The 20,973-nt window shown below is 54.0% G+C and overlaps 1 protein-coding gene across 1 annotated transcript in view; it reads right to left on the bottom strand.

Moving 5' to 3' along the window:
* Cpne2 (copine 2) overlaps positions 1 to 20,973 on the bottom strand; it is a 39,680-nt gene that overhangs the window by 15,535 nt on the left and 3,172 nt on the right. The window contains exons 2-9 of the mRNA XM_028871463.2: positions 7,546 to 7,760; positions 5,098 to 5,277; positions 4,635 to 4,709; positions 2,897 to 2,968; positions 1,561 to 1,644; positions 1,252 to 1,341; positions 685 to 783; positions 232 to 318 (exon numbers count right to left, since the gene is read on the bottom strand). Of these exons, the coding sequence (XP_028727296.1) occupies positions 232 to 318; positions 685 to 783; positions 1,252 to 1,341; positions 1,561 to 1,644; positions 2,897 to 2,968; positions 4,635 to 4,709; positions 5,098 to 5,277; positions 7,546 to 7,725 (867 nt within the window). The 5' untranslated portion in view covers positions 7,726 to 7,760. The remainder of the gene's footprint in view (positions 1 to 231; positions 319 to 684; positions 784 to 1,251; positions 1,342 to 1,560; positions 1,645 to 2,896; positions 2,969 to 4,634; positions 4,710 to 5,097; positions 5,278 to 7,545; positions 7,761 to 20,973) is intronic.

Genomic DNA, 20,973 nt, shown 5'->3' with positions numbered 1-20,973 from the left:
AGGGCGCTCAGTCCCACAGCCTCTGCCCCAAGGAGACAGCAAGCCTCCAGGGTGGGTGGAAATGATTCCCTGTAGTCCTCCAGGTAGAAAAGTCACCTGGGAAATCAGCTCATACCCTCCTTGGCTCTGCAGAGGAAGGGAATAGGAGACTAAGCCGTAGCATGCTCTACCTTTTTGACGCAGCCATTCTACACACAAGGAGACCAAGGCCTCTGTGCACCCTCCGCTCACCTTACATGACCTCAGGATAATGATGCCCGAGTTCTTGTAGCTCTTCTTCTTCCTCTGCTTCTTGGGGTTGATGCACTCCATCTCCAGCTGGCCCCATGGGAAGGAAGGGAAGCTCAGCTGGGGTATCCCAAGACCCCATCCTCCCAGGGCCCCAGAATCCCCTCTACAACCTAGACCCAGAGGCAGATGCCTCCCCCGAGAGGTTCACTGGGTGGCCTCCTCCAGACCACTCTCCGGGTGCCCAGGCTTTGGGGGGCTGCTCTCACTTCATCCATACCCTGAACCTTTACCCCATAGACAGAGGGAGAAACTGAGGCTCAGGGAGACTGTCTCGCTCAAGGTCATATAGGCAGAAGAGGTGTGGTTGGACATCTGTCTGCTTGGGTCCAAGTCCTGGATTTCTTTGCAGTCACTGCTGAGACCTGGGGATCACAGCACATATGCCCATCTTACCGGGACGCCATCCCGAGCCTCATTCATCTGCAGCACAGAGGTCTGGAACTCGCCGATGAAGTCATGGCCTCCGTTACTGTCGTAGTCATAGCACATAACCTGGGACAGGTTCAGCATGGTCACCCCAGAGCTGTCCCCAGGAGGTGCTCTCAGCCTGTTCACACCTGAGCAAGCTTCATGTCTGTCTATTGTGTGGGCATTCCCTCCCATGGTCTGGTCTGTCTAGCCTTGGGGGCTCCTGAGCTGCCTCCTGCAGGAAGCTTTCCATGATTACCCAAGGGTGGAGCCTGTGCTGCTTACTCTACCCACCTGGCACCTGCTCCTCCTCTGGCCAGGCCCAGACCCTCTGCGGTCCTTGCAGGCGGATTACAGCAGGGCTCTTGGGGGTGGGGATCCTGCCCAAGTCCTGAGGGCCAGGCAGCTCCAGGCCTTGAACCTACGACCCCTGCCTTCTTATAAGAAGGGGCTCTTCCTAGTTTCAAATACGTATGTATACCAGGAGGCTCACTGGGGTGGGCTGGGTGGTGGGGCTGGCAGGGTGGGGAACATGGCCCCAGAGTCACTAACCTGGATGGGCTTCTCCAGGTCCCCATCACACAAGGACACCAATGGCACAGTGAACGGCTTCCACACAGGGTCCAGAGTGTACTTGATCACCTGGGAGACAGGGAGGAGCAGAGCGCTCAGAGGCCCATTAGAGATGGGGGTGAGGAGACGGGCAAACCCATAGCCATGCTTCTGACTTCGGAATGGAATGTTCCCGTGGCCCTTTTAGTGTGATCTACCTGGCTGGGGCAGCACAGGCCACCCTTTACTGTCAGCTTGATTAACCAAAAAGTCCCGAGACACCCCCCCCCCAAGGCCTCTTTCACCTACCTCTGTCCTATGGACTAGCATCCATTTCCCGTCGTCTCCTGGCTTGTAAAACTCAAGAAATGGGTCTGACTTCCCGAAGAGGTCCTGTGGGGAGGCCGGACATGTGTGAGAGGGGGTGGCCCTACCGGATTCAGGGGGCTGGAGTGCAGGCCGGCCAGATACCCTGATTCAGGGTTGGTGGGAGCTACAGGGCAGCCAATCTGTCCCTCATCTTCCTCCCCCCACCCCCGGCCTCCTCAAGGTTCAGCCAGAGGCCTGGTGCTACCACCTGAGAAATGAGACGCCCCCACAGTGAGGCAAGGGTTCCGTGTCTAGAGACCCATGCCTTGGGTACAGGAACAGAGGCAGCACACGGCTCCCAGAGGGCCATGCCTGTCGGAAGGCCAGGCCCAAGGACTTTAGTGAGACCACACACCTAACCCTAGAGTACCGGCCAGTGGCATGGCTTAGCAGAGGATGCTTGCCATCAAGCCCGAAGACTTGAATTCGCCCTCTAGAATCCACAGGAGGAAGGAAGAGAGCTGACTCCAGAAGCTGTTCTCTGACTGTGTGGTGTCCCCCCCCCTCCAAATGTGATAAGTAAATAAACCTATGATGCCCGTCACCAAAGGGCACGAAGGCATCTAGAAATTCACTTATGTTAGTTAAAAAAAAAAATGGCACTCTAAAGAAGTTACATGGAAGGGAAGGAGACAGAGCGAATCGATAAGAATGTACAGGACATCAGTGTGCGTCAGGGAGACAGGCAACGTGAGTGATGACAGGCAACTGAAGGCCACCGTCACGTCTGTCCCCAAGAGGGGGTTAGGACAGTTAGAATGTGGGAAGAGCCACCATGGCAATGTTCCCAGAAGAGGGTCTCAGGCGGAGAGAAGAGAGTTCAGTGGGCCTGGGACGGGAGGGTGCCTGGTTTAACCTGGGCACCCGGTGCTGCGGCTCCAGGGCAGAGCCCTGGCCTAGCGGATGTGAGGTGCTGGGTCCCATCCTCAGCCCTGGAAAATGAGAACATTAACAAAGCAGAGGAAAGCAAGAGGGTCTGGGTCTAACCGGGGCGGCCGAAAGAGAGGAGGGGGAAGGGCAAGAATCAGGACCCTGGAAGGTCACGGCGGAGTGGGGGGGAGCGTGAGAAGGGGACCACAACAGGAGGACTCCAGTCACAGTTGGCCTCCTGAACGGCAGTGTACTCCCACAGTGGGAGAAAGCCTGACCCGAGTAGTGCAGTGCTTCGGCTGTCCCTCGTGGGAAATGAAAATGGTACAGCCAGAGAGGGCAGGCCCCAGGGCCCTGGGCTGGGGAAGAACCTGTCGTGGATGGAAGCCTCCCTGCCCGGCTTTACCTTCTTATCCAGCTTCCTGCCGGCCAGGCTCAGCGTGATGACGCGGTTGTCCGACAGTTCCTGAGCTGCGATCTGAAAGGTTGAGGCTCTGAGGGAGGGGTCTGCTCCTCCCCTCTCCCACCCCACCAGGGCCCAGCTCTCCAGGGCTGGGTGCAGGGCAAAGGGGAGAGTGAGGGCCGGGTGGGCCTGCACCAGCCTCTTGACGTCCACACCTTGCTTCCCGTTTTCTGGAGAAGGGGGGTCACGGTCAGACTGGTTATGAAGACTCAGCAAGTGAGTCAGTCCTGTGGCTCAGGAGAGGGGCTGTAGGACACGGAGGGGCGGGTAATGTGGGGACTAGTCAGGGGAGGTGGTCATGAGCCCAAGGGGGAGGCTCTACACCAGGAAGCATGGCCTCCTCAGGGAGCACGGACCTCCTCAGGGAGCACGGGCCTCCTCAGGGAGCCCAGGCCTCAAGCTTTCTCTCCAACCCCAGAGCTCCTAACTGCCAAGCAGCCGGCTGCACGCAGCTGAGTAAACTGAGGTCCAGGGGAGGGTGGAGTCCTCACATGTCATCTATTCATGTCTTCCCCAGAGCCACAGCCCTCAGACCTCAGCACAACTGCCAAAGTCCACTGTGGCCTCTCCCCACAGAGGGACGCATGGTTCTGCTTATAACTAAGATGGGTTTGCCCGAGAACAGTCTCGCTTCAGACTGGCCAGCCCTCTGGCCCCTGCACCACAGGCCCAGGCCCTGGGGCCCTTTCTCCCTCCCTGTTCTTCACCTAGACTATAGGATGGTGCCTATCGTCACCTCTCCCAGAGGAAGGAACGCAAGCCTAGGGTGGAGCTACGGACATCCGGGACAAACACTGAGTGGGGGTCCCCCTGCTGGCATCTGAGGGCAAGGGAGCTGCCCTGAGTGCTGCTGATGGTGAACTCTGAGAGGGGTGGGGAGAGTTGGGGGTGCCTTTCAGGCTGCAGCAACAGCCTGGGCACCATCTTGGGTTTTTTTTTTTTGTGACATGCAATGGATCTGGCTTGCCTTGAACTTGGGGCATGAGGAGAAAAGAGAAACTGCTGAGGTGTGGAAGCAAAGCAGCTTGGAGGAAAGACTCCACGGGCAGCAGGGAGCCATGGGTGGGCATGAGGGCCCGAGAGCACACACAAGCATGAGCTGCCCTCAGCACACATCACAGGCTGTAGGGAGAATCGCGCTGGAGGGACACTCTGGCTCCTCCTGGGTCTCACTTCCCTCATCGTGAGATGGGGTTTGCCCGGCCTTCTAGGCCTCTGAGGACCAAGGAACCCATCCACAGGAAAAACCTGCACGCAGCTGGAATCACTGCAAGGTGCAGGGGGAATCATTGCAGTTGCTGGAATCACGGAGAGGCAGTGTTATATGCATCAGGAGCTGGTGAAAGACTCCCGGGGGAGCTGGGGGGGGGGAGCTACAGGGGCTAGCATTGGCGGGGGATACTGTGAGGGCTCTGGACACCCCTCTCTCCAATGATAAAGAGGCTCCTGGCCCTGAGCCGCTCATCATCGTGGAGGGCCCTCTGACGGTCCCCCAGCCAGGCAGCCCCCAGTGCATCATCTGTAGAGCCAGACGTCCGTTGCTAAGAGACCTGTTGCTAAGTTGTAAGTTGGGCCCTTTTACTCCCAACAAAGCTGGTGATTATCTGCTGGAGAAGCAGTCCATTGATGGGGGAGGGCGGCGGAGCCGGAGAAGGGATGTGAAGGGGGGGGGGGCAGGTACCGTGATCAGGCCCTTCCCTGCAGGCTTGTCGTTCAGCAGCAGCAGAGGCCGAGTGATCTTCTTGCTGGAGACAATCTGGGGTGGGAGAGACAGAGGGGAGAGTTCAGAGGCCAGGGCAGGGGCTCTCGGGGATAGGTAAGAACCAGGCCTGTGGTGGCAGCACCCTGCATCACTCTGCCCCCTCTTCTCTGCGGCAGCAGGCGGCTGGCCCTGGGTTTGGCTGCTCCTTCTGCAGAAGCTTTCCGACTGGCCCCAGACTCACTGAGCTACACCACTTTGGGGGCTGTTGGTTCCTGGGGTGTCTGCACGGAAGGTGTGTGTGTGTGGGGGGGGAATGCCAGGAGGATCGGCTAGGGAAATGGGGTGGATGGGAAATCCTGTCTGAGGGCTGCCTGGCCCCCAGAGCAGAGGTTGACTCCGAGGCCTGTGTGTACCCCACTCCACTCGGGAGCCCCAGGCTCACCGTGCCAAGGCTGCAGGAGAACTGACCCAGGAAGTCATGCTCATCCAGCTGCGCACTGGACTTGTCCTGATCAAACAGGGCGAACTTGAGTTTCTGCACCTCCTCGAAGTGGTAATCCAGCACGAACTTCTTGGAGAAGGCTGGGTTGAGGTTGTTGATGGCTGTCTCTGTCCTGTCATACTGGTGGAGGGAGGGACAGGATAAGGGGAGGCAGAGTCAGGGTGGCCAGGTTCCCTCTCTAGCTGGCCGCCGGCAACCTTCCTACTGAGCACCTCCCCACCAGCGCTCACAGCCCATGAGCCCCGGCCCACAGACGAGGACACCAAAGCTCTGAGACGTTAAGCCAAAGGGAGGCAGGATTCAAGATTGGAGCCCAGTCTCGACTCCAGAAACCTCACTCTTAACTCTGCAAACCCTCTCCATTTCCAGGGTAAGGAACCAGGAGGGTAAGAGCTCAGGCCACAGCCTGGACTGGGTAAGTGACAGGGGACAAATCCCTGTCCCCATCTGGGCCTGCTTCTACCTCTGTAAAACAAAGGCCTTTGACTAGGCGGCTTTCCCGTTTTACTTTGGGAAAACCCTTTTCTCCAAGATCGCACTGTACACGCTACTGAGAGAGGAGGCGGGTCACAGAGGCAGGTGGGGTCAAGGGCTTGGGTGGTGGGGGTGTTCATGTCTTGGACAGAATTCTGGACTTGTGCAGTCTAGCATGCCCACAGGCTTTGGACACCAAAGCCTGGGTGGAGACAGGGCTGGGCATTGTGGGCACACGGTAGTCTGGGCAGGAAGCACCTCCTGGCCTCAGAACACACACACTGCAGAGCCTGAGTGACAGTCTATTTTGAGTCCTGGGCTATGTTGGTTTTTCCTTCCACCCAGGCTTCCAAGGACAGGAGCAGCAGGGATCAGAAGAGGCCTTGACCTAAACTATTTTTAGCCTGTGTGGACAATCCGGGGGTAGCAGAGATTGTGGGGTGTCTTGAGTTGGGGAGACACCACTCCCTGAGGAGCATGGAGGGTTCTGGAGACATCTCCAAGGGGATGAGTGCCTACAGGCCTGGACTGACCTTGGACTCCTAGGCTGACCCAGTGCCACATCGCCCTCTGTTGGCGAGACCACCAACACACTGGATGACACAGAACCCTCCATAGTCCAGGCTCCACGCTCACCCTCTGTAAATGGGTCAACAATCCCAGTTCTTTTAAAAGACTTATTTTTCATCGCAGGAAGCCAGTATCTGTGAGGACTGTAACTGAAGCCTGTTCAGTGAGTGTCTGCCATTGTCCGGCTCAAACAGGAACTCAGTGTGGTCGCTCACCTGTCATCCCAGCACTCAGGCGGAAAAGGAAGAACCAGGAGTTCTAGGTTATCTACTGTTACATAAAGCAAAACGCTAATATATATTTTGGGTACTATACATGCATGTAAAATGCTCTGGAAGATGAGACATTGAACGGTGATTAGGATTCTCCTTGGTAGGCAGGTTTACAGTTTTTTAGATTGTCTTCCTCAGGGTAATCTGAATTTGAGAAACAACCAACATAGCCTCCTTTGTAACAGGAACCAAAGCTGGTTTTGAAGGCTGCTAACAGGAGCAGTTCAAGTTTCTTGGTAACCTTCCTAAACCACAGCCCTTCCCAAGCCTCAGGCCAGAGTCTTCCAGCTCAGAAGTCCCCAGTGCTGAAGTTAGTCCCCGGAGGGGAGGGAAAGGGACGGGGTTCACCTGAGACCACACAGCAGGGAGGAGCAGGGCTGGGCAGGAGTCCATCTCTGGGGCTCAAGTTTGAGCAACTTGCTTCTCTTGCTTCTGGCCAACAGGGTGATTGTTAGACACAAATCAGGAAGGTCGCTTGCAGGAAGCAAGTCTGCACAGAACTACAGAAGCGTTGCCTAACCGTAGCCATATAAACTATTAGGATATAATAAATATGATAATTATATATCTTTGGGTGATAATTTAGACAGAAGTCTAGCTATAAATCTATATCTATTTATAGGGTTTTTTTTTTTTTTGAGACAGGGTCTTGTTATGTAGCCTTCCTTGGTCTGAAACACAGAAATCCACCTGTCTCTGATTGTATTGGTGCTAAAGGTGTGTGCCCCCACACTACCACACCAGCCAGAAATATATTTTAAAGTGATTATTTTATTTCTCTCTGTATTATTTTAGTTTTTTTTTGAGACCAGGACTTATTATGTAGTCCTGACTGACTTGAAACCTGTGATCCTCCTGCCTCAGTGTTGGAATTACAGGTGTGTACCACCACACCTGGCTTAAGTAATATTTTAAATACACTTAAAGTTTAATTGTAAAAAGTGACAGTTTTCTAAGTGATCTTCCACCACCAGCCCTCATCCCAAGGGCAGGACCCCAGCAATCCCTGGATCCACAGCCCCTGCACAGCCCAGCCAGTCCTGGCCCATCAAGACACTGTGACTTGCCTCACCTCCATCCACCTGCCGTTGTCCTCCGTAAACAGGACACAGAAAGGGTCAGACTTGGAGGTGACGTCCCGGTCCAGCAGGTTCTGGCCACTCACTGACAGTTCCACTTTACACACACAGCACTGAGAGCCCAAGGGGATGGCCCCGGCGGCGGGGGCACCCCCATCTGGAATGTAGGCCATGGGGGTTGGCGGCAGCAGCAGCAGTTCCTGGCAGTCTGGAGGACAGGAGTCAGCATCAGGAGGGGACAGATACTCTTCACAGGCTGCCTCGTCTCAGGGAGACCTCAGCATTGACCTTCCATATCTGGCTACAGGCTGGGAACACCGGGGCAAGCCTGTCATCCCAGCATGCAGGAGGCTGAGGCAGAAGGCTGAGTGCAAGGCTAGCCTGGGCTATAGGGCAAGACTCCGTCTCGAAGTAAAAGAAAGAAGTGGGTGGTGAGATGGCAGATGATGTGTGTGTAAGACATGGGCAAAGGCTTGTCGGAGGGAGAATGCGAGAAACCTGGAAGGAATGAGGAGTCCCAAGAGGGGTATAGCTTGCCTTGATGCCTGTTCTCTGCCTTGGTCAGGCCTTACCCATGAGATATACACAGACCTGTGTTGCCCATGTAGGATCACAGGGCATCATAGCGGACATGGGTCTCCTGCATGCATTGTGCCAGAAAACCTGGGCTTCTCCTGAGCAAATGCATGGGCTAGCATCCGTGGAGTACATGGTGGCTTGGGTTTCCTTGTTGCTTTCTTTGGACACAAGGAAGTGAACTTCTGCTAACTTACTCAGAACTGGACCTGGTTCACTGCCTGTTACGTTCCTCCAGTATCTCTACCCCAAGCTCGTGGCTGGAATACAGAAGGCTTCAGAGTGTATATGAAGGGTGTGTGCCCAAATAAGTGAACAAATACACCCTCCTACCCCACTCTGGTCCTGTCTGTGCTGATCCTGGTCTTCAGGACAAAACTGAGACTCTCGGGCACCCTGCTCAGGACCAGTGCACCTCGGCTGAGGCTGCGCACACTGCTGTCAGTGGCTGTTTTCCTCAGAGGACAAGGTGTCCATGTGCCAGACTGGAGTGACTGTCTCCAAGAGGTGAGGTAGTTCTGGGACCCCCTTGTCACTGGCCCTGCAGACAAGCCTAAAGTTCTCCGTGCCTGTTTCCTATCTGCCAGCACACTGTCTTACCTTGGTTCTTTGAGATTCCCAGGGGAAGAGCCTATCTCTCACACACATACACATTAACATGGACGATGAGCTTAGTTCCCAAACACCTCGAAGGGCTTCACTAAGATTCGGCCCCCTCACTGCTCAGTGAATTACTGTATCTTCCCCAGGAGGGGGCTTATACCATTGCGCCTTAGAGCATCATAGGACCTCACTGTTTTCTACCTTAGTCTTGTGGGGTACACAATAGTACTATCCCATTTTCCAGGGGAGAAAACTGAGGCTCATGTATTTGCTCTATGTTTGTTGAGTACCCGTCCCATCCCAAGACCTTCTGAGCACATTTGAGACCCCACAGATCCACAGAGACCCCAGCCAAAACACAGTGAGGACGTAGGACAGGGACTGTATTACGCCTAGGTCACTAGGAACAGCTGGACTTCACCGTGAGAGTGACGGCAATCCAGAAGCAGGGTTGGCATCATCTCGTTTGCCCTTTGTGTGTGTGCATTCACATGCGTGCACATTTGTGAAGGCCAGGGGTTGACAGGGGTGTCTTCCTCAATAGCTCTCCACTTTGCTGTGTGTGAGGCGTGCATGAACGTGAGGGTACACGTACAATGGCCACACAGAGGCAGGAACAAGATGCCAGGTGTCTTTCCTCGATCTCTCTGTCTCACTCTCTTGTGTAAGGCCTCTCATGAACTCAGGGTTACCATTTTGGCTGGGTTTCCAGTGAGCCCTGAGTAGCTTCCCGTCTCTTCCCCTCGATGTTGGGGTTATGGGCACCCACAGTCATGCCTGACCTTTTACACAGATCCTGGGCCTTCAAACTCAAGTCCTCAGAGCCTCCTGCTTACAGAACAAGCACCCTTACTGACTGAGCCACCTCTCTGGATTTTGGAGACGGGGTCTCTTGTTGAAGCTGGAACTCGCCTATCTGGCTAGACTGGCTAGCTAGCGAGTTCCAGGGATTTGCCTGCTCTGCCTCCCACAGCCCTGAGGTTCCGTGTGCACATCACCAGGTCTGCCATTCACACGGTTGCTGGGGAACCGAACTCTGGTCCTCATTCCTGCACGTGGGCTGTCTCCTAGCCCTTTACAACTTTTATATCTATCTGTTTGTTTTTGTATGGGTATGGGTGGGTGTGCATCCTTGTGGACATGGAGGTCAGGGAACAACTTGTAAATCAGTTCCCTCCTTCCTAGAAGGAGAGAAGCCCAGGGAAGAACGGAGGTTGTTAAGCCTAGTGGGAACTTCATCCACTAAGGCATCGCCCTCTCCTCCCTTTTTGAGGTAGGATCTCACTATGTAGCCCAGGCTGCCCCTGAGTTTATAATCCTTGTTTCTGCCAGCTGCCTGCTGGGATTACATGCACCAACACATTTGTCTTCCGGTCTTCTCAAGGGATCACTCTGCCTGAGCCAGCTGTCACGTCAAGGAGCAGCGGCTGCTGTCCCACAGCAGCCCAGGGAAGACCGAAGTCCCTCCCCAATGCCAGCTTCCTCAGGGACACTGCAGACAGGATGCATTGCCTGCCCAGGGACCTCCTGGCAGGGAGGGGGCATGGAGAGCGGAGAAGCCAGTCCTCAGCTCCCCCCTCCTACAAGCTGTCCCTAGAACCTCATTACAGTCACAGCTCCCAAAGCATCAGGACAGCTCTGCCATTTGCCGGCAGGATTTATTCTTGTCAGTAAAAATCAGTTTCTGCAGAAGAGGCTGGGGAGCCATGTTCATGGTGCAAGCAGCTGGGGATGGAGAGCCAAGCCTCAGCTGGCCAGTGGGCATCCAAGGTGTCCACACGGCTCCTGTTCTGTCTGGGGTGGGCATGGGCAGGATCATCACCTTACTTTACAGACAGGAAATGGAGGAACAGGAAGTGGAAGCTGACCAGGCACCGCCCAGGGCCACCATCCTCACAAGCAGAGGATGAAGGTCGGGAGAAGCCCAGTGCTGGGCCTTCTCACCTGGGGAATAGCAGGGCCAAGTGGGCACAGCCTGGGAACCCACGAAACCAGGGAGCCTGGGACCAAGAGGCAGCAGAGCGGGAGAGCCAAGGGCAAGCCCCTTTAATTAATTAATATATGTAGATATTTTGTAGTGATAGCGGTTTAAAACTGGGGCTCCCTACATGTGAGCTAAATGCTCTACTGAACTACATTCACAGTCTTTTTCCCCCTCTTTTTCTTTTAACATATTTTTAAAACTTTGAGACAGATCCAGGTGGCAGAGGCATGTAGATCTCTGAGTTTGAGGCCAGCCTGGTCTACAGTGTTCCAAGACAGCCAGGGCTACACAGAGAAACCTTGTCTTGAAAACCAAAAACCAAACAAACAAACAAATTTTGAGAGCATGGTCTCACTAAATCACCCAGGCTGGCCTTGAACTCACTCTGTAGCCCAGCAGGCCTTGAGCTTGCCATCCCCTGCCTCAGTCTCCCAAGTAGGTGGGATGGCAAGCCTGTGCCCATAGGCTGGCCCCTGTAGCAGGAATCTTAAAAGGTCTTATTAATAAGAACAAACCCACAGCCAGTTATTGGGGTGAATGCTGGAAGATCAGAGAAGCAGAACAAGTCACAACTTCCTCACCTTGCCAATTCCTCAGCTGATCCTGTTTCCTCAGACTGGAAGCCTCTGAGTCCTCATCCAAATGAATCTCAGCTGAACTGCTGCTAGAAGCCTAAAAGCTTAACTAGGCTCTAGTTCCTCGTCCTCACGCCTTAAATACCTTTCTGCTTCCTGCCATCACTTCCTGGGATTAAAGGCTCTTGTTACCATGCCTGGCTGTTTCCAGTGTGGCCTTGAACTCACAGAGATCCAGACAGATCTCTGCCTCTGGAATGCTAGGATTAAAAGTGTGTGTGCCACCATTTTCTGGCCTCTATATCTAGTGGCTGTTCTGTTCTCTGACCCCAGATAAATTTATTAGGGCGCACAATATTTTGGGAAACACAATATCACCACAGGCCCCACTTCCCATTTTAATGAGGACCCAGAACCCAAGTCCTTAGCTTCTCTGGTGTCACCCTATCCACACCCTCATAGTCTTCCCCCACCCCCATCACTGACATGTCGGCCTCATCCACCTCCTGTTTGCAACATCGGCCCACCACAATGGATTCCATGCATCCTAGGCATGGACCCCTATAGCCCAGAGTTCTGTTCCTACCTGGAAGGGGTCAGGCACACTTTCTGGTGTAGCACATGTGGTCACATGTACACACTCTACACACACACACACACACACACACACACACACACACACACACACACACACTCAAACGGACAAATAAAAAGGCCTAACTACGCTCACATGACCACACTCTGAGGACACACCCTCATGGTAGTCACCGACCTGTCCACGTACCCAGAATCTTGCCTTCGTGACTGCACTAACATCTCATCTCTAACTAGTGGAGGGCATAGCCAGGAGGGCCTGGTCCTGGGAAGCCCACCACAACTCCACCTGGGTCAGCTCCAGCTCCAGCGGAAGAAAACCAGAGCTCTATGAATGGTGGGCGGGGAAGTGGACTCCTCCCCAACCAGGGGCAGGGCTCCCATCTCCAACTCACCCTCTGGCAGGAAGCTCCTGGATCCCCGAAATGGGGAGCACATGGTGCCTGAGGTTGGGACAGGCAGGGGATCAGAGTGGCCTTTGGTGGCAGCCCCGGGCGGCGGGGCAGGGATCCGGACCCTGAGGCCTGACGCAATGGAAAAAGAAACCGCAGCCTGGTTGGGCCAGCCCCCTCCCCTCCCTCAGCAGAAGGCAGCAAGGTGTCATTAAGGGGGGGGTTGGGTCTGTGTGCACATTGGGCAAGATGGGAAAGCTCCAGGACAGCACCATCTGCAGGTAATTTGGGGTTTGGGGCTGGAAGAGGGGATGCAGGCAGAGAGAGCCTGTTCCAAGGTTGATCCTAACTCCTGGCACAGGTGGGCACAGGCCCCCGGGAAAGAGCTTGGAGTCAGGCATGCAAGAATAGTAGTCCCGTTTACAGATGAGCAGAGGCAAACGGAAATGACTTGGGAATGAATGACCTGTCACTGGTCACACATCCACTCAACAAACATTCCGCGTATATCCTAGAGCTCCAGTAACAAGGCTGAAGAGCAGGTAGTGGTTGGCACAGCACCCAGAAGTAGAAGCAAGAGGACCATGAGTTCAAGTCCAGACTGGTCTAGACAGTGAGACCCTGAATAAAACATAAAAAATGATACAGAACTGTGGCCACTGCTGCCAGGACCAGGCATCCTGCTCCTGATAGAAGGATGGACTCTGATGACATTAATACTAAGCTACACACCTAGAGTATCGTGGCTTTGGCCAGAACTCTAGCAACCCATGGCCAATGACTCCCTACCTCCCTCTCCCTCACCCCATGGGGCAGTCTCTTCCCACCTGAGGCCACCATCAGCCTCATACCTCCACTTCCCCTGCCATGGCCTGGCAAGCTACAAAATCTCCTGCTCAGCAATGCCTGGCCCATGCAGCTTTCCCCTGCCCTGTCAGTGGGACTCTTTAATTGTGTAAAGTCAAATGCTACCACAGAATCTCCTAACGTCTTTCCCTTCCAGATCACACAACTCCAGGCTGAGGGAGCCAGGCTGAGCTGACTGGCCTTTCTTTCTTTCTTTCTTTCTTTCTTTCTTTCTTTCTTTCTTTCTTCCTTCCTTCCTTCCTTCCTTCCTTCCTTCCTTCCTTCCTTCCTTCCTTCTTTCCTTCCTTCCTTCCTTCCTTTTTTTTTTTTTTTTGAGACAGGGTTTCTCTGTGTAGCTTTGGTGCCTTTCCTGGAACTCACTCTATAGCCCAGGCTGGCCTCGAACTCACAGAGATCCGCCTGCCTCTGCCTCCCGAGTGCTGGGATTAAAGGCATGTGCCACCACCGCCCGGCCGAGCTGACGCTTCTCATGCCATCCTCCCCAGTTCTCTGCCAAGCTTCCCAGGCTCCCCTTGGATTTCAAACATGCCCACCCTTCACCTGCACAGAGCCTCTGCTGTCCCATTTGCCACAAACGCCTTTTGTCTCTTGAAGGGTCCCAGTTGTCGGCATTCTCAGAGGCCTTCCACGCCCACTCGAGTCAGTGTGACCTGTGTCTACTCCACACCATCTCTGTCAGATCACTGTCTCCTCCACCGCCTCACATGCTCCTCCACAAGCTCCCATAACGTGAGTTCTCAAGGGGGCCCCTGCACTGACCCCCAACACGCATGCAGATCTGAATATCGTGAACACCCAGCAAATGTAATAAGTGAATGAGGAGCCAGGAACCCAGCAGCAGGCTGCTCCTCTCCATCACTCAAGAGCGAAAGCCACGTCTGCAACCTTGGACTCACATAACCCTCTGAAAGATCAGAAAGAGAAGCAACAGCCCTACGTAACAGGGAGGAAACTGAGGCCCAGGAAGGGGCAAGGGATAGATGGAATCAAGGTCCACTGACTCTGGACATGGAACTTGATGCAGCTGAGGGGACTCTGGAGCTCAGCCAGATGGCTGGACCCCAACTTTGAGGCTGTAGTGACAGGAGAGGCCAAGGGAGGCAGGCCCAGGAGATGATGGGTTGCAGGAGGCCCTGGGGACCCTGAGACAAGAGTAGAAGGTGGGCAAGGCAGATCAGGTGGCCCAGCGGCAGCAGCAGCTCAGTCCCAATACTCTTGGCTGTGGCCGCTCTAGGGACAGGGGGCCTGTGGGACCGCCAATAAGGACTCTTAGGGGGCAGAGGCAGTGTCTAAACAGCATGCCCAAGGCTGGGGAGATGGTCAGCGGGTAAGGGCTTGTTCCTGAGGACCTGAGTTTGACTCACCAGAGCCCAGGTAAAGCCAGGTGTGGCGGTGTGTGACTGTAAGCCCAGAGATTCTGTGGTGAGATGGTGGGCAGAGCCTGGAGCATCTCCAGAAGCTCACGGGCCAGCTGGCCTGCTGTACACAGCGGCAAAGCCACAGGGAAACCCTGCCTCCAGCAAGGCAGAAGGAAGGACCAACACCCGAAGTTGTCCTCTGACCTCCACACAACTGCATGTCCAACCTGACCTTTGGGAGATGAAAGAATTCTGATGTCAATGCAAACTATAAGGAGCCCAGTGTTACAAAGCCTTGCTAGTGGCAGTCTTCTAGACACTTGGTCCTCCGGCCAGTACCAAGTGGCAGTGAAAGCACAGTACCTTTCACAGTACCTAGGATGTAGTACCCTACCCAGTGTAAGCCTCTGGTTCCGCCATTTCTCTGCTGTGTGCCTTCAGGCGTGTTACACACTTAACTTCTCTTTCTCAGTTTTGCCCTCTGTAAAAAGAAGGCAATAAAGTATGTTCCTGGATTGTTGCGAGGATTAAGACAAAGCACACTTGCTATTACCAGTGGTTCTTAATCTCCGGGGTGGAGACAGCAGACCCAAAAACATCGGAATGTGTGGCCAAACAAAGAGGGCCAGGGACCAAGACTGGCTGAGACACATGGTTCTCTACTGCCTTTTCCTGCTGTGGGCATAACGCACCGTGCCAGTTAGGCCAACGGTGGAGGCTGGGGCCAGGGAGGAGATAACAGACCTGGGACATGGTGACAGTCCTTGAGGTTTCCAGCCAACTCTAGCCTTGAGACCCCAAGGGTCACAGAAGCCACAGGACCTGAGTGGGCACCACCTTCGAAGGAGTGTAGCTTGAAGCTCAGGGTTTTCCTGCTCCAAGCATGGCTCCCAGAATGTACCAGGAGCTTACCATGTGGCCCCACCCAGACCTGCTCCATCAGAACCCCTGGGGAGGCACCCGTGTATGAACAAGCCCTGCAGGCAAGGCAGAGGAGGCCAAGCACACACAAACCACGGGTTTGGCAGGCAGGTGCGGTTTCTGACATGCTCCCCAGAGGGAGCTTGAAGCGGCCTACCTTCAACCATGACGGGAGCAAGGAGGCAGACACCTGAGGCCAGTACCACGCCTTGGGGATGCCTCTAGCTTGGCCTCCATGTAGCCTAGTTAAGCAGATGTGACACTTGATTTCCATACAAGCCCCACCTTGCCTTGTCTAGATAGTAATTGCTAACTAGAACCTTCAACTAAACAGTCACGCCCCCTTCCCTGCTGGCCCTGCTAAGTCCCGAAGTCCTCAAGGCTCTGAGTTGGGTCTTTTTTTTTTTTTTTTTTTTTTTTTTTTTTTTTTGGTCAAGCTAAATTAGACTTGGCTGAGATGGGTCTTGAAGGGCATGGTCACCTCACTGATCAAGATGAAGAAGTTCAGGAACACAGAGCGCAAACACATCATCAGGACTCTCCAGAGAAACTGAGATGGTACAGTAAGAGGCTGGTTTTAAAGAATCTGTTGGGGCAGCCTTGGGGGCTGGAGAGATGGCTCAGCAGTTAAACGCACTAACTGTTCTTCCAGAGGACCCAGGTTCAATTCCCTGCACCCACACAGCAGCTCACACTTGTCTGTAACTCCAGTTCCAGGACTTCTGACACCCTCACACGGACAGACATGCAGGCAAAACACCAGCGTACATGAAATAAAAATATATTTTAAGGCCGGGCGGTGGTGGCGCACGCCTTTAATCCCAGCACTCGGGAGGCAGAGGCAGGCGGATCTCTGTGAGTTCGAGGCCAGCCTGGGCTACCAAGTGAGTTCCAGGAAAGGCGCAAAGCTACACAAGATAAACCCTGTCTCAGAAAAAAAAAAAAAAACATATATATATATATATATATATATATATTTGTTTTGTTTTTTTATTTTTTAAGAATCTGTTCATAGGACAATGACAGGAGTAATCCTGAAGTCTGGGAGGCAGCATGGGCTGGAAACAAAGGGTTTTTCTGTGTTGTGCTCTTGAGGTCCAAGACCTCATCTTGTAGGAAGCTGTCTTTGGCTGAAGGCTGGCTACCAACTGGATGGAGCCCAGGCTTGGAGGTTAATCGGCTTTGCCCAAAGCCTGATTTAAATGTTAATCTCATCTTAAACATACCTTCACAGAAACATCTAGACTGGTGGTATTTGGCCAAACAACTGGTCACCGTAGCCCAGCCAAGTTCACAGAGACAGTGAGTTTTGAGGGGCAGGTTTGGGGTACCTGTGTGGGGCTGTGACTTCTCACACAGAGCTCCAGACCACCTGTCAACTGGAAGGGAAGGTGGGTACGGCCACCCCAACAGAGACGAAACTGGAATAAAGGAAAGTCACAGAAGGCCCGATCCCTTTCTGAGTGCACCATGAGCTTTACCTTCCAGACATCCCCGGCCTCGTGACCACGTAACCACACCCACTGTCAGTGGAGGTGGGCTGACCGCCTCACAGTTCAGGTCTTCTGGCTCCCAGGCTGATAAGTGCTCTTGATATCATTCTCTGGGTCTTAGACAGGATCCTCCTTCCAGACTGATGGCGCCCTGGACAAGCCATCTATCTACTTTTGAATCTGTTCTCTTTCTAATGTGCATGTGCGAGTGTGTGTGTGTGTGTGTGTGTGTGTGAGAGAGAGAGAGAGAGAGAGAGAGAGAGAGAGAGAGAGAGAGAGAGAGAGAGAGAGAATAGAGGTGAGAGGACCTCAGATATCATTTCTCAGGGCTTCTTTCCTTTCCTTCCTTCTTTCCTTCCTTCCTTCCTTCCTTCCTTCCTTCCTTCCTTCCTTCCTTCCTTCCTTCCTTCCTTCCTTCCTTTCTCCCAAGACAGGGTTTCTCTGTGTAGCTCTGGCAGTCCTGGATCTCACTCTGCAGACCAGGCTGGTCTCAAACTCACAGAGATCCGCCTGCCTCTGCCTCCTGATTAAAGGCTGCACCACCATCTTGCGGCTCATCAGGGTTTCTTGCCGGCCTGGAATTTCCCAGGCAAGACCAAGCTGGCTGTCCTTGAGCCCCAGGGATGGATTCACCTCTCTGTCTTCCCAGCTGAGGTTACTTTTACATGGATTCTAGGACCTGAACTTGGCTGCTTGCCATGTAAGCACTGTATTGACTGAGCCGTCTCCCCAGCCTCCTGCATCTGCTTCCTTGCTCACAGAAATGCCAGGACACACCGAAAGCTCTGTATCACAATAACAAGTGTCTCTCGGAGACTCCCTTCCCTAGTCCCCCGGTAGGGCTTCCATGGTCCTCTCCCTCGCCACCACAGCTCTACTGTGCTCTTCACTACATGAGGTTCCAATGATACTGTTTTGTGTATCTCTGATTTTGCATCTGCTGTCCCAGCTGCCTGAAACGCGCTTTCTCTTTCTCTCCTTGACTCCTTTGATTCTTCACATTCAGCTTCAGTAAAACCAAATGCGACATCACCATGACCATCACGATCCTTAGGACGCCCAAAACTGTAGAAGGCTGACACACGGCAGGTTAGTAACAACGCAGAGTAACCAGAACGCTCACAGTTTGCCAGAGGCAGTGGCGTTCCATGCAAACCACTTAGGAGAAATATTTGGCGGCGCCTGCAAGCTAAACTTCCGACATAATCGCTCACCAAAAGACACACGTGAGGATGCCCACCGCAGCACTGGATGAGCTGCCGCCCTGATCCGGATCCGGGATCAGTGTGCCAGCAATGGGGACGGACCATGAAAGAGGATCTAACCCCGCCCCCGCCGGTCTCCTTATGTGAGGTTAAGTGTGGACAAAAGGAACCTGTGCTGATGGCTGTGGTGTGACAGGAAGCCAGCGCAGGACACTGATGAGGAGGGACAGCAGGAGGCTGTGGCTGCCTGTTCCCACTTCTGGACCCAGCTGCTGTTACAGCCCAGATGCACGGCTTTGTCATCCTATGTTGGGGGTGATTCTCTTTCAATTTTGAGGTGCTGGGGACTGAACTGAGGGCCACGCACTCAGCCCTCTTGATGTGGAGACAGGGTCTTGCTATATAAACCAGGCAGACTAGGAACTCACAATACAGCGTTTAAGCCGGTGTGGGGGTGGGGGTCGGGGGTGGGGCAGCACAATAACCCGCACACCCCTCCACAAGGCCCTGGCCGCCTCCTGGTCACTAAGGAGAACCAGTCTGATATCACCAAATTGAAAGCACTGGCTTGAGCAGCCTATGATAGCATTTTCTCCGCCGCTGTGGAGTGTCACAGCAGGTCTTGCTATGAGGACAAGGCTGGCTGTAAACTTTCGGCAACCCTCTTGCCCCAGCCTCTTGAGTGCCGGGGTACAGGCATGCGCCCTCACACCCAGCCCCATTATCATCCCCGTTGTTCCCAACACTGACATGTATGCAACAGGAGCTGAGCAAATTAAGGAACATGACAGGCAGAGGAAAACGGAATCACAGAAGCCTAGGATCCCAGACTCACAAAGTTCCTGGGCCTGGGAATTCTTGGAGTTTCTTTTTATTATTTATTTATTTTATGTGTTTGAGTGTTCTGTCTGCACGCATGTATGTGCTCCATGTGTGTCTGGTACCCAGATCCCGCAGAACTAGAATTAGGGGTGTTGTGAACTGCTGGGCACTGAACCCAGGTCCTCTGCAGGAGCAGCAGGTGCTCTTAGCTGCTGAGCCATCTCTCTAGCCCTGCTTTTGGTCTTTTGAGACAGAGTCTCACTTTGCAACTCCGGCTGGTCTAACCTGAATGCACGTAGGCCAGGCTGGCCTGGAACTCCAGAGAGCTACCTTGCCTCTGCCCCCTGAGAGCTGGGGTCCAAGATGTGTGCCAGCTGAACTCTGGGATTTCAGAGTGACAAGTCCTTTGACACTCTGGGCTAAAAGACTGCAGTACGTCTCACCTTCCGGTCGTATAAGAACGCCGACCCCAGTCCCACCACCTCAACATCCCTGCCTGTTGGGGAAGGAGAGGTTCAGAGCCAAGACTCCTACTCCCGGGGGCCCTTCTTGCGCACTGTGGCTGTATGGCTCCTGCCGCGTGACATGGAGCCCCCAGGAGTAGGCTGGCACTCACTCTGGATAAGGCGACAGGGTCGGGCAGCTCTGCACACAACCCATTTTCTACTTTAGCTATGGCACAGGGTGCTGGTGCTTAAAAGACACCACACTCTGCCAGGCAACCGGGCCATTATAGGGATAAATATAGATGAAGACAGCCAGGCGAGGGCTGTGGCAGGGGTTGGCTCTGATGCTCTCCTGGGACCCGACACTGGGCCAGGCCATACTGGGAAGGAGGCTGGTTAAGTCTCACCCAAGCTCCGGCTCTTGGGGAGGCCCTCTTCAGGACCCCCAGGCTCCATGTGCAGCTCAGCTACCTAGGGTCTTCCCAGCGTTACTACAGGGGCTGGCCAAGGGGTCATCAGGTAGCAAGGTGGTAGCCTTTCCTGTCAGGTTCTTCTCTTACCGCTCCTCCCTTCTAGGTCTCTGCAATTCATCTGCAAAGGAGGCTTGGGTACCATGCCTCTCTCCTGCCTCTCTGGAAGCGGAGGGATGGACACATTGTTCTCCAAGCTGCTGAGTGCTCTGAGCACTTAGGGGACCTCAGGAGTGAGTCTGGCCAGAGGGAGGACCTTGACTAATGGAGACTTTCACTCCGAGATTAGGCTCAACCTTTGGTCCCCACTAGGGGACTCACACCCACCAGGGGAGTGTCATGGGGCAACGAGGCACTGCCTAATTATGTGTGAATCTCTCCCCTTTGTACCTGTTTCTTTGTGAAGTAAGCAAGGTATGGCCAAGCCTCCTTTGAGTCTTGGGGTGTGGCTACAGATGCCCCTTTATCCTTCCTAAGCTCTCCAGCTCAGGGGCAGAGCCTGGCTCGACCACGGTCATACCACTGACATACGGTAGTCCCTTACCAGATGAGCTGCTTGGGACACATTTGCTAAGTAGCGGAACAGCTAACTGTGTGCAGGGGAGAGCGAGTTTCTGCCCTTAGGCTGCCCATTTCTTAGATGAAGAAACTGAGGTCAGGGGCTGAGGTTAGAGTTCAGTGGTAGGGCAGTTGACTGAGCAGTCTGGGTTAAGTGGGGAATGGGCGACACTTCCCAGCATCCCTCACTCCACCGACAGGCAGGCCATGGCAGCAAGCAGTAACAGTGGCTACCCACAACTCCCAGATTTCTGGGCCAGGAAATCCTGCCCTGTTCTGACAAACACCTTTCCACACCCCCTCCTCCATATCAAATCCCTGGCACCCAGCATAGTGAAACCAGTGTCCCTCTAGGGACTCAGAGTGGCAAGCTCATAATCCTTCCAGGTTGTCAACCAACACTCAGGACCTCATTTGGGATAAAGGTAGACTCCGATTCCTCACACGGCATCTTACTGGTCACCTGCTATGATCCAGGCACTGTTCAAGCATGGAGGCACAGCCTGTTCAGTGCCCACTGGAGGGGTGGGTAGGTAAGGAGCTGATGCACAGACGAA

Source organism: Peromyscus leucopus, chromosome 5 (genome assembly GCF_004664715.2).
Source record: "Peromyscus leucopus breed LL Stock chromosome 5, UCI_PerLeu_2.1, whole genome shotgun sequence".
NCBI lineage: Eukaryota > Metazoa > Chordata > Mammalia > Rodentia > Cricetidae > Peromyscus > Peromyscus leucopus.
This window is presented reverse-complemented; position numbering and strand designations above follow the sequence as displayed.